Source organism: Brachyhypopomus gauderio, chromosome 12 (assembly GCF_052324685.1).
Source record: "Brachyhypopomus gauderio isolate BG-103 chromosome 12, BGAUD_0.2, whole genome shotgun sequence".
Classification (NCBI taxonomy): Eukaryota; Metazoa; Chordata; class Actinopteri; order Gymnotiformes; family Hypopomidae; genus Brachyhypopomus; species Brachyhypopomus gauderio.
The window spans coordinates 4,574,840-4,588,472 of record NC_135222.1 but is presented as its reverse complement, the minus strand read 5'-3'; the positions used below and the strand labels follow the sequence as shown (position 1 = coordinate 4,588,472).

Genomic DNA, 13,633 nt, shown 5'->3' with positions numbered 1-13,633 from the left:
AGAAAGGGAGAACGCTCCTCCGCCCAATTACACCCGCCGCCCTCCACCCCGGACAAGGCGTAGAGATTGTCTCAAAGGCCAAATCACGTCACGGGGCACACCTCTGCCCCACAGAGAGCGTTTTTACTGTACCACTCTGAGGTACCGCCAAAGACTATTTGATAGCTTGTGTGTCTTCTCAAGTAGTCCATACATGACACATAGGGAACTATCACTGTGACTTTAGTAGGACTCGAAGAGCCTCACCAATGGTGCTCCATTCTGACTGGACCTCATGCATGATAAACTCACCAGTGCTAAATTTACACCTGCAGGCTACACTGCTGTAGTTGTGCAGCGTACACCACAGGCCAGTTTAACACCGCAGGTGTTAACACTGGAGGTTTTGCTGTCTGAAATCATGTCAAATTCTCAAGCTACCTTTAGCCCGTCCTCAACGTTCGCGGTGTGGCCAAATTGATGTGAACACAAAAGCATAGGAAGCTTATAAGGCATTACATGGCATTAGACCACACAAGCCATTTAAACTAAGCTACTGAGTGAAATACTTATGAGACAGTGTGGTTTATGACAGAAATGTGAGTGGAGTGTTGTGTTGTATGTGACCCAGGTTATGGCAGGCCCCTGCAGTCACTAAGCAACACTAAAAACTCGGCAATTAATCTCTGACTGTCTCTTCCAACAGCACCGCATCCGTGCCCAAACCGATCGCTTTCGGATCGCAATACGACGTGATTTGAAAGCGACATCTACGTCCACGCAACTTGAGACAAGGAAGGTATGAGCAACACCCGAGTAGAACATGCACGCAAGCGCCTAAACCTTGCAGAACGTCTGTCTTTGCTCATCACTGAGCATCACAAGCTCTCTGCAAGTGTTCAAGCAAGTGTTGAGATGGGAGAGGATCCGTGATGTTTTCCTCTTACTAATTTTTTTCATTGAGGGTAGCATGAATAGAAAATGAAAGGGGGGGGCAGGGGTGGGGGTACACAAGAAATACGAGTTATGCTGTTAAAACAGTGGTCATGCCAACAAAGCCCATCATTTCTTATCGGCAACAATAGAAACTGATGGGATTCTTTTATTGGCCTTGAAAGGGATCGGAGTAAAGCGTCTGGAGGTTAAGAGCATATGATTAGCCTATTCACCTTTCTCGCAGACGAGATTTAACCACTTTTAACATGTGGCCGAGTTTAAGAGCAATTACGGGAAGAATGAACAGGAGCATCACCTCCACTCTAGCACCGTGTAGGCTAAAGGGTCTCCGGCGCCGCGATGCTAACGGCTCCAGCGCGGGCAGAAGCACCATCGCTACTGCCAAAAAGAGCAATCCACTTCAAATCAGGCCAGCATTAGCTGCACAAATGTTAATAGTGCTGCTAATTCTCCTCGTGCTCGGCGACAGCGTGCAAGCGAGCGGATCGTTGGCTAAATATTTACCCGTGTTTGTATCTCGCATTTAGCTAATACAAGTTCAAATGTTACCACAACCAGGGATAACCTGAAGGGCTCGTTAGGCGCTCTCGCGCTGCCATGCTAAAAGACGGAGAAGCAAATAATATCATGCCGGTTTTAAATAAAGTTTATTTCTTAGATTTAAACATTTAATTTACTTGTTATCATAAAGGTTTAATAAACTGGTCGCAAGCATCAGAATGAAATGTTCCACACTTTTTAAAATGCACCTATTAGTTACACGGTATAAAAAGGTGTTACTGACAAGGTATTAATGACAATGTGAGGTTTGGGACACAAACACGTCCACATGAAAACACTTTTTTTCATTCCTGTAAGATTCTTGGCATTCTTGGGGTTCTTTGGATCCTGAACAGCAATAACATTTAAAGAATTTTGAACACTCCAGCGAACGATGGGCATCAACAAAGTGGCTGTCGGCCGTGTGCAAGAAGTGGCAGGTGGCGGCGGAAGGAGTAAACGCAGGTGTCAGACACCCCTAAACTTCTGACATGCCTTCCTCTCTGCTCATTGCTCTGGTGTGGAATAATGCTGAAATGTGTTCCCACGTAAACTCACCCTAAATGTAGCAACGGACGGTTACTACAAATTTTAAATAGTGCAAAATAGTGACGAACCTATAGAGAAAAGCGTCCGTTCTCACATGCGATTTTAAGGAGATACTGTCACAAGGCTTTAAGAAACTGAAGGCCAAGGGTGACAGGATCGCCATCTTTCCGTTCTGTGAAAGAGCATTAAAGAACGTCTACAGTAGTGTAGTGAGGAAAAGGTCCGTCAGCATTCAATCCACAACACCTACTTAGTTTGTTGGTAGCATATAATGAGTTTATCCTCAGACTTCTTTAATGCAACCCTAGTCAACAACTAAGACCATGCAGGCTGGCAGTATGACTTCACTTGACTGCAATATGACCCTCGGTGTGTGTGTGTGTGTTTCGTCCCCATGCCGCGGAACCGTTTGACTCGCACATCCGTTCGGTGGAAGAGGTTGGTCTCCATGAAGCACTTACCTCTGACAGGAAGGTCTGTGCGGATTTCTGTGCGCCAACATGCAGCAAATACTCGTACACGTATAAAGCTAACCTGCAAAACACAAACAAAACAAGGACATCACCACACAGCTCTTTTATCTTTTTTTTTTATCTTGTGCTGTTGTCTCTGTCTCTCGGTCAGTCCCATGTCCTGATGACAAAAGAATAAAACCCCACTGAACACAAAAAGAGGTTCGACTTTGTAAGGCGGCACAAGAACGGACGTGACGGTCTCGGACCTCCCAACGTACATCTGGCATCAGAGGTCAGGAGGCGGGACACGTCCTGATGCTGTTAAAGGTGAAGATATCATTTACGACACAGAGCAAATTACGACAGGACGCACTAGTGGTGCCCAAAGTGCATTTCTCCTCATTACTTACACATACACACAGAATTAAGGGCAATGCAAGTGGTGTGTATGAATAATACGTTCCAATTTGTGCAACCCAACTCTGAACTTTGTCTGCCACAGCCTACATGGAAAAATAAAATAATATTTAGTGTCTCACAGTGAGTCAGAGGCATCAGGAGTGTCCAGTCCATCTCAGACCCTCAGAGTATGACACGGAGAATGCACAAGAACATCCGAGACTATTCCCACACACTCATCTTGCTCGAGATGTTCTCGGCAGTCGTCTGACCACAAAGTTAGTGTTGACAAAAAGGTGACCTATCAGCTGTCTAAAGCCTTCACATGGCTAAGAGCTCTCTGGAGTTCTATGGACTGAGGAGGAGTGGTTGCCCTTGCTGTGGTATATTACCCTCATGTCAGCTTTGGAGGATGGTTCCTGTCACCACGTTGGAAACTGGGACCTTGATTAGGCTGCAAGTAGACGTGAAATCAAGACTGTCTCGCTTGGAGGGGGCCGCGTGTGCGACCGCAGTAAAACCGCCATTGTTAAATCCACTCCTGTGGGGTTAAAGCCATTTTAAACAAAGTTACATTACAGTAGATTCCACACTAGGAATTTTCATTCTACACCGGTGAGCTGCTTGAATGACTGACTGTGGGGTCAACTGATTTGCTCAACCTCCCCTACAGATGCGATGTACAAACCGGGGAGTGTACTGCTCCACTCCCTCATCCCGTGTAGGACCACAGAGCAAAGGTAAAGGGCAGTTTTCCAACCCTTCTGTTCCTGAAGCGTTAGAGCAAGAATAATTCACGTTTATGATAGTAGTGCACGGAGAGCTGTCTGAATGTCAATATGACGGTGATGGTCAGGAATATCTGAGGTATTTCTGCTCTTGCTCTGACACTCAGCAAAGGACCCCTCGCCGTGTGTCCAGTCACATCACGGTACGCTCCTGCCAACCCGACCCGAGATCACGTCCTGACATCTAGCCCGCGGCACCCGCTCGAGGATCCTTTTAAGCATAAATGGAACAGAGCCAAGATTTGCTACGCTCAAGCACAGACAGTTAACCAATGAACCTTCCTGTCTTGATTTCAATAATTCAAGCTCAAGGTTGGGTCCAGAGATATACAGGAGGAGCAAGAAAGTAAAGTAAGAGCAATTGGCAGGGTTGGGCCTGGATGTATACAGCATGAGAAGAAAGGATATGCGGGCTTTACAGCAGGCGTGTCCTGGAGCACTTTTACAAGCACATCCATCAGCCTCTTCATCAGCAAATGTACAGAGTGCTTACTAACAATGCTGACAAAAAGAATATGAAGGTGAATCTATAATAACATAACCTAACAAAAGAGCCATTACGTGTCTCATTTCACGTCTAGCTCCCTTAAGACAAATGGGTACAATGTTCTACAGTAGAAAATTACAGTATCGCCGTGTAATAAAGGATTCACTATTTCATCCAATGGAAAGCCGACAAGACAACATAACTTGGGTATCTTGAAGACTACAGAGAAGCTAAAGCTTCAGGTAAAGCGCCTCAACTTTTATGCTAAACTTCATGGTTCAGTTGAACTCTGGGCCTACTCATGCATTGCATCTTACCTCACCAAACTGATCGCGCTGTGGTAAATTCTGTTGTGTGTGTTTTAATGGAATTTTGAGACTCTTGACTAAAGCTTTAGGAGCAGTTGTTTGCCAACTGAAGTCTGATAGTTTCATTCCACTGGAGTGAAGTAATGCGGGACTGGTTCGAAGTTGTGATGAGATGAAACAGTCTTATGTGTTGATAAAACTGTCTTGCAGCATCCCATATTAATCAATCATTTTGAAAAATGTCTCAAGAGTCATCTTCATGGAAAATCTGCAAATAAAGGAAAGGCAAATTCAGTCATTAAACTAAAAGCCCCCTCTGTATGTACCGTGTAAATGTTTGGAGTCAAACAGTCCCCTTGTGAAGCAATTCAAATGATTAGAAACTTAACCATCACAGAGCTCAGAAAAATTAATTGGCTGCCACATTTAAGTCTGAGTGCTGCGTTTATCTAAAACACAGCGAATCAGATGTTCTTCATGCGAAAACATAGTGGTTTTTGTATGCGTGTGCACTTCTCTTTATATGTTGTTGAAAACATCTCTATGGAGGAGGCAGAACCATCTGGAGAAAATCAAAACCATACATTCAGACCTACACTGCCTCTTCACTGCTCCAGTGAAACTCCACAGAAAAGTGATCGAAGTGGAGAGAAGGGAGGGGGGAAAAACACACTCGTGATCATTATACAGGCTATTTTGCCCGGCATTCGGTGTTGTGGAGCCGAACACAGAAATGCCCTCTCATTGAACGACGTGCCCTCACCTTGCTCACTGATCTAGCTCTCAAAACCTTGACCAGTGAAATGGAGACAAGACCACGTGAAGCATGCTCAACTAAGTAGAGGGGGACGCTCTACCAAACGTAAACCGCCCGCAATCCAAGAACCAGCAGTCTGAAGAGTTGCATCCATGCTTATAACACCATTTTACACGTTCATATAGTAGATCCAAGCCTGAGCCACAATGTTCCTGTTTGCTTCAGGCCAAGGTTGAACAGAATCTAAACCTGTTTGCCATATTTGCAGTCACGAAGAGCTTTTTAATCACTTGTCTAGCGAGTACTGTGAAAAGCCTTGGGAGTCACACAAATTCACCTTTTAATCGGTTTGGTATATCGACTTGCAGTGTTCATTTTGCACAGGTCTCTTTTCATTCATTCATTCATCTTCTAACCTGCTTAATCCAATTTATGGTTGTGGGGGGCCAGAGCTTCTCTTGGCCACACAGGGAACAAGGTGGGAACCAACCTTGGACAGGACACCAGTACCACACACACACACACACACACACACACACACACACACACACACACACACACACACACACACACACCAAGTCTCTTCCAAAATAGCAAAAGAAGAGTGTAAAGTATATTGTAAAAAAAACAGGCATGTTTCCTTACAAACACAAAAAGGTGGATAAAACTGATTTTAAAAACTGAATGAAATTAACTTCAGTGGATCTTTAATACACTGTAATAATGCAAAAGTTACGGAACCACAGCCCGGTGCTGCTCACCCTCTTCTCACCTGTGTAACAGGTAATCCACCAATCAACCAATCAGCAGGCTGGGATCAGCAGTGAGAAACAACAAGAAAAGCCTGATACTTACTGCAGCATTTTCTGATCAGAACTTTATCACAAGTCACCTGAGACCTCCCCCCCCCCCCCCCCCCCCCCCCCCGGTCCTGGTGTTATCCAACATTACTCGTGCCACTCAGAAATGTGCGATATGAAGAGGCAGCAAACGTCGTTAGTCCTCAAATTCATGCTTTACCACGGTCTCGTATTACGTCTCTAGTCAAACAGGAGAGGGAGGATCTCCCAGGTTAAGAGTCTCCGCTGAGGGACCTTCATCTTAAGAGATGAAGCGGAGTGGATGCTTCATGTTCAAGCTTTGGAGGATTCCCGACACACTGGGTGCGCTCACAAAACTCGGTCACGAAATAAAGCACCAGGGAGCTCCGGCCCTGGTGCTAATCAGAGCTCATGCTCCAATCTAGCATAGCTGCGTTTAAGCTGAACTAAGAACACCAACGCAGCAGGTTCTGTCACAGGGCGGAGGTCTCGTCTCCTTTAAACACACGATGGTTGAAGGTTCAGATGTGTTTGTTTGAAAAGGCTTCTTTCTGAGTCACAGTTCCTTCCTTAGTCTCCCCAAAAAAGGAATAAAATGGAACAACGTAAAATGAAACACATTAAAACAATACAAAAGTCCTCAGTGTAATTCATTCACCACAATTGGCCATTACTTTGTTGATCTTCCTCCAGCAATAATGCAAACAGCTTTATGGTTCTAATAACTTTGTACACCATGCAGCAATATTTGCCCATTCCTCCCAGCAAGCTCTCTCAAACTGTTTAAAAGTAGCCCAGGAATGACAACCGACACCAGTTTGGAGGTTTGGCCACAGTTTTGCGGCGTCTGGCAGTGGAGTGCAAGAACTGTGTACTGTCCCACTTTCTATCAATTTCTATCTGTCCCGACAACACCGCCAACACCTGCTTCCGAAACGTGGCCCCACACGGTGCTATTCCCACTGCCGAACACCACAGCGGAGCCATGTCTGGTGTGCAAACCTCGATACCATTTTGACACATCAGGCCCAAATCAGACTAATCAAACTCTGATGCAAATCTGCAGGTGATATTCTGCTAACTGACCACTGTAACATCCTCACAGCTGGCCATACTGTCTAGCAGCAAGCTTTGAGAAAAGTTTTTGAGTTAGTTGAGTTAGTTATTTGAGTTAGTTAGTAAAGATTCCATACTCTTTCCCGGGTTTATTTACTTTAATGAGATACCTGGCATGGCTAGAATGATCTTTTGTGTTAATTTTGGATCTTTCCACTGTAAATCCCCATCACTGATGCACCTTACAGAGTTGTATTCATCCACAGACAATATAGAAATCCAGAGTAGGTGATCCACTACTTCTCAACACAGGTCCGACAACTGTGGAATATGTCAATATTAGTATCAACAGATCTGAAAAGTTTATTGAGAGCGTGTCATTTAGTCATCTGTTTCTTCATCCTTCTCAATTGCTAAAGGTTTCCAATGTGTTCCCAGTTATATATACTGTATAGACACTGTACTCGAGTTTATTTTTCAGAGCAATGGGGAAAAAATCTAATTTAATCTGACTACAAATGTAAGACAACAGAATCTGGGGGGGGGGGATTGTGTGGCAGCGAATACTTTTGAAGGTACTATAGGATATAAAGGCAGCGGCAGTGCAACTTCGGTATTATCTAGAAACCATTTACTTGAAATGTTGAATGTATGCTGTTTTAATGTAGTCGTCCGAACTTTCGACAACTTTTCGGTGGTTTACATCCAGATAAGCGGCACTCGAACAACCAAACGATCCAAAACGTAAACATGTCATGAAGTAAACTAGCCATTAAACATCACAGATACGTGTAGACGAACACACGGACCAGTACTGGACCGGCAGGTGTGAACACGGTCGTGTCGGCACATACGAAAACACGAAATAACGTCCCTTTTCCCTGAAGGGACACGAACTAATGACATTGGTGCCGATAAGATAACACGGCTGTGGTAAGGAACACAACCGCCCGAACTTTGAACCATGCCTTTAAAAACCCGAAGTGGAAGAGCACGAAAGCGACCCGACGCGACTCCACACGGCACAGTCCAAACGGTTCCGTGAAATATTCCCCGCTGGACCTTAAAACTTCTGGCGTTTTCACCGACTAAACACTAAAGCTTGAAACTTGCGCCCAAACATACGCCTAGAACTTAAGCCGCGATAAATGAGGTCGGACAGTTGAACGAAGTCTTCCTCAAGTAGGTACCCGAGTTATCGCATCATTACGCCCACATTAAAGAGTAATAAAGAGTTGCAATCAGCGGTGATAAAGTTAAAGTGCGGCGGCGGGGCAGGAGCAGCTGCCCGGAGCGCGGAGCGTCTACTGTACCGACCCTCAAACAATAGTAGCTACTTTAGAAAGTTGCAACTCCGTAATAACCGCGCAACACTGTTACAACAGCGAACAATTTCACTTACTTCTCTCTCGCTTGGCTATCAGAAGGGACGACAGCTCCTTTACCTTTGGCGTACATGCTGGATTCTGTTTTAAGACTTTTACCCACTCAACACCTGTCAAAGAAAGCAGCCAGGAAAACGTTATATCTCCATAGCTACCCCTTTAGTGTTTTTCCTCCCCCCCACCTCCCCTCCACCCCCCTTCTTTTTTTCACATCTCCAACATTGGCCACAAATCAGGCACAGTTTCTATTGGGGGGACTTGAAACAGGTCGCTGGAAGATTTTTTTTTCTCTCTACCGCTGTTCCAGGAATCTACCCTCCCTCCCTCCGCCATAGAGACGGTGGGGGCCTCTTAAAGGAGAACACACTCCCCTTGTTTACTAGACTAGGGGACAGATCTGAAAAAGACGCTATATTGCCTCGGGCCTTCGTGTATGACTTTGAGACTTTAATAGTAGAATTTAGGCCCAAGTTCTGACGCAGAATCTAAGAATCTGATGATGTTGTCAGTTGATGACATGAAATAATTTATGGCAGTTGGTTACATGCTGTATATATATTTGATCGGTGACATATAGCCTACAAATGTCCTTTTTGTGGTCATTGATTGTGCTTCTATGCAAGCCATATGCCTAATTTTAAAAACGAGTCTTTCCTTGTTGCCTTCACTTTTTTAGTGTAGGGTTAGTTTTTAAGGAATTGCTATTTCAGGCAACTATAATTAACATGCATTTTTATCCATTTCACAGATGGGACAAAGATATAAAATGGCTCCCTTGGACATAGAATGCATATTTTGTTTATAGGGTGTAAAAAACATTATTTCATGCCAAGTGTAGAATGCTGTAGAACTGGGAGTGGATTCATATGCAGCGTTTAGGTCTGTCTTGCAACTGGTGTCTTGGCCCCATTTGTACTGGTCCAGAGTTGGACGGTTGTAAACCACAGGGCTGTTCAGTTACAGTGGCCTCCTGAATTGCAGGCACCTTTGTTAAGGATGAACACAAACACTTAGCAATAAAAATGGCTTTGCTTTCTTTGTTGTTTATTTGTTTTGTTTAGTTTTATTTAGCTTTGTTTTTGGCTTGATCTTGCATTACAAGTATTACATTAAATGTATGAGATTAACATTTTAGGTAGTTAAAACAAATCCTTGTAACATTAGTAAGTTGCCCCTGTTGCAAATATAGCAGCATATTGTAAGTCCTGTTGATGTGGGAGAACTTATACAAAGGGGTCTGTTCCTCTATCCAAAATCTCTTGGAAACCTTCAGAGTACTTGGTCTTAGGATTCTCCTTTTCAGCTCACTCCAAAGCTTTTTAATGGTGTTTAGGACATAGGACTGCAATAGCCACCTCAGAAGCTTGAATGGTCAGTCAACCACATGTGGATGTGGCGTTATGCTCGTCCTGCTGAAATATCCAATCACAACTTAATCTTACTCTCCTGACAGGCTTCCAAATTTTGATGTAAAATCTCCTGGTATTCAATTGGGTTTGTGAAGCCATGAACCATAAAAGTTTCCTAAAACAGCCTTGCATCATGACGGACCCACCACCATACTTCACTGTAGTGATTACTTTCTTTTCTACATGATCTTGACTTTTCTAACAGCAAACCCATCCCTGATGTTTGTTGCTAGTAAGCTCTGTCTCATCTAGCTACAGAACATATTTCCAATCAAAGTTCCAGCACTATTACACGGACGTAAGGTGCTTACACATGTGGTTTTACTGGGGAGGGATTTTCCTCTGCCAGTTCTTTGCTAGATGTGGATTAGTTTGGGAGAGTTGCTGACCCCAGAGGATAACTAGCTCATGTAGTCGTCTAGCTGTGATCCCTTTTGCCTCTTGAACCATCTCATTTGTGGGCTCATCACAGCTTCAGTTTTTTAATTATTTTAAATTATTAACCAAAGAATGGAGGTGGTTATTTTCAGTTGTGAATCTTTTTTCTTTTATAGCCGTTGCCTGATTTATGAAGGTCAGCAATCATCTTGCTCATTTCAGTCTGTTCTCTGATCTTCTATATTGATAAATGGCTATGAGTTCTGAACCAGTTTGTCACCTCATATTTAAGCTCCAGTGAAACATAAAGTCATTAATGACATCTCACAAGACTCTAAAGACTTGTTTGTTTCAAAAACTGAACTACAAATGGTAACACATGTCAGCTTTTATTCCTATGAATATTTCAAATGGTCAATAATTACAAAACATATTTTAGATAGAAATTTCCTTTTAATAAATGTACCTTACTAATAGAGCTTCCCACATTCTTTTAAGTTAGCCAATCAGGAAACACAGCTCTTCTCATGCACAGACGTGTCATTTCTGGGGACCATAAGAAATCAGCCAATTGCCTGCTCAGTTGTTTCTTGGCCAGCGTTGTGGCATTGCTTAATTAGTTCATGAGGCAGAGAGGTAGCACATGGTCTCTGTAGTCGACTATAGAAGTGGCATTTGCAGCTGGAGTCTGTTGCCCCCCCCCCAACATAAGGCCCAGAGAAGTGCCAATGAGGCTGAAAAGTTAATCAGTGTGAATGTTTCAAAGACTACCACGGCACCGAAATCTGTCAAACGCTATCATAAAGAGAAAAACACTGCAGCATGACCTCAGCAAAACACACAAGCTCTGTGGCTGTGTCTAATTACTTGCAGGCTTCACTGGATGTCGGATATAAGCTGTGAATTTAAAGACAGATCAGAATCTAAACTACACCAAGATGTTTATTGTGCATGGAAATATTTGGCAAATGCAAATGTTTAAATATGTGTTTTAAAATACAATCAGAATTCCGATGTTTTACATCAGCGTGAAACAACAAGAATCAGTCATTTAAGATATATTCAGAAATAAATAAATAAATAAATAAATATATATATATATATATATATATATATATATATATATATATATATATATATATATATCCAAATTTGGATGAAAGGATTTTCTTGTTGTGACACAGAATCCTTTAGAAAAGCAGAAATCGTGGAAAAAGTTCTCATGAAAGAACTCCAATCTAAGCTGCCCCAAACTCCACCTGGTCCTTCTCCTCTTCCCATTGCTTGGCCAGGAGTCTGAAAAGATTTGGTGGTGATCTTGTGCCTCTTGCAGTGAGTGTGAGCACAATCCGGGTGGTACTGATGTAGGAAGGAAATACCTGCTCTGTCCAGAGATGGCACTCATTCAAATGGAAAAACACTGCCATAATGCACCCAGCTGTTTAGTGGAAGTGTTTTTAGGAGTGAAATGCCTTATGAAAGTGATTGCACATTTGTTACTCTATACAGTACAGTACTGAATGACAGCACTGTACTGAATGACATGTGGCACTGTTGTCAGGGGTTTGAGGGGTATAATCAAGAAAGACACAACCCCACGTTCTCATACTGACTCCTCCCCCAGTCTCTTCAGTGATGCTGACTCACCAGAGCTCTCTCATCTTCCAAAATACCCCCCTCTTCCACCCCACCCCCCCACACCCCATTTGCTGGCATACGGCAAGAGGTCCCAGACTCAGAGAAGTGACCATGCAGCCAAACCTTTGCCTTTAATCAATATGGCAGTGCAACAGTGTTCGTAGCTCGAGCTGTTAGGCAGGGAAGCAGATATTAGCACCCTGTTATTGAGCTTTTAGCACCAAGTCAGAAACATGTGCACATCTTCACACATGATAGAACCCATGTCCATAATCTGGCCATCTTCCTGCGGTAAAGCAAACTCACACATCACGTGTTAGTTTTAGATAAACAATGATTTGACAAATCTGAAAACATAACATATATATTAAATTCCAAACTGTTTATAGATGTATATAATACAATTTTTGCAAGTTGTCTGACCCCCTGAATGATACGTAAATAAAGCAGAATACAGAGCTGATGTACATTACAGTGCTGACATATATTACTGTTGTGTTGAAAGCACTTGTTTCTACCAAACAATGATGATGATATGATGATACAAGCAATATCATTGCAGTCATACAAATTATTGGCGGTGTTTAAACACACACTTGCAGTTCACACATACATACTTACAAGTAAGAAAAATGCATATTATACGGCTATTTTTGTTAAGCTGTGTAGAGATAATATATATAATTTTCTGAAACTCTTCGCATACACTGTACTGTCAGTTTATACCATATTTGGGCACATTTGTACATTGGCTGATGGCACATTTGGCATATCTGTCATATAGAAGCACTGCTTTACTGGTGGTTCACACTTGCATTAAGAACAAAATACGCGTTCTGTGCATTTCACAGGCAAAATGCATTATTTTACACAGGGAAAATGCGTTGCAGTGTCAAAAGAAATCGGACTATGTGAACCCTGAGACGTCAGATTTCTGCAAAAATAACTTGTCTAGGGACTGAGACCCCTAGACATATTCTCTGGTTAATTGCTTCATGTTCTTGCTCAAATTGTCATTCAGTGTGAAGGCTTCCCATCACAAAGCACTGGAATCTACAGCCCTGCCAGCCTGGTTTCATCCTCTCTGCTGCGATCCTGAAAGTGTGCTGTTGTTGCCACGCTAACCAGCGGCACGCGTGCGGTCCTGGCCCTTTAAGAGCCAGACTTCAGCAGAACAGCCAACTGCAGCAGCTCTCTCTCACATGTGTGTGTGTGTGTGTGTGTGTGTGTGTCTCACATGTCTCTCTCTCTCTTTCTCTCTGTCTCTCTCTCTCTCTTTTTCCCTCTCTCTCCCTCTCTCTCTGTGGGCTGAGGTATGGTCCCATCACACCAATGAGCATGTGTGTGTGTGTGCGCATGTATGTGTGCGTGCATGTACGTGTGTGTGTTTTTGTGTTCGTGTGTGTGTGTTTTTTTGAAAGAGAGAATTCTATATGAATGCCACAATGAGGCAGATCACAGTGAGAATCAGTGCTGGAGGCAGGTGACAGATTTGAGATGGTTTATTGAGATGGTTTAGAATCATTATATATAGCACCACGGAGCACAGTACGACTAAGGTGGCAAAAATCTGAAGAATATCAGTTATGTTCTGCTATAACATCCTACCAATATCCATACTGCCCTCGGACGAAAAAAAAACCCTGAATGGTACCCAAACCATTCTTTTCTTTCTTTTATTTTTCTCTCCCGTCTCTCACAAAGCCGCCTACATGTGTGCGCCTGCC

The 13,633-nt window shown here is 43.2% G+C and overlaps 1 protein-coding gene across 3 annotated transcripts in view; it reads right to left on the bottom strand.

The window, feature by feature from the left end:
- ssbp4 (single stranded DNA binding protein 4) overlaps positions 1 to 8,675 on the bottom strand; it is a 50,943-nt gene extending 42,268 nt beyond the window's left edge. Inside the window, exons 1-4 of one of the 3 annotated variants that reach the window (XM_077024545.1) lie at positions 4,472 to 5,740; positions 3,272 to 3,420; positions 2,940 to 2,983; positions 2,487 to 2,559 (exon numbers count right to left, since the gene is read on the bottom strand). In XM_077024545.1, the coding sequence (XP_076880660.1) occupies positions 2,487 to 2,559; positions 2,940 to 2,983; positions 3,272 to 3,277 (123 nt within the window). In that variant the 5' untranslated portion in view covers positions 3,278 to 3,420; positions 4,472 to 5,740. Of the gene's footprint in view, positions 1 to 2,486; positions 2,560 to 2,939; positions 2,984 to 3,271; positions 5,741 to 8,498 lie in introns of those variants that run through there. The other 2 variants (XM_077024544.1, XM_077024546.1) reach the window with 2 other exon arrangements.
- Positions 8,676 to 13,633: the final 4,958 nt, after the last annotated feature.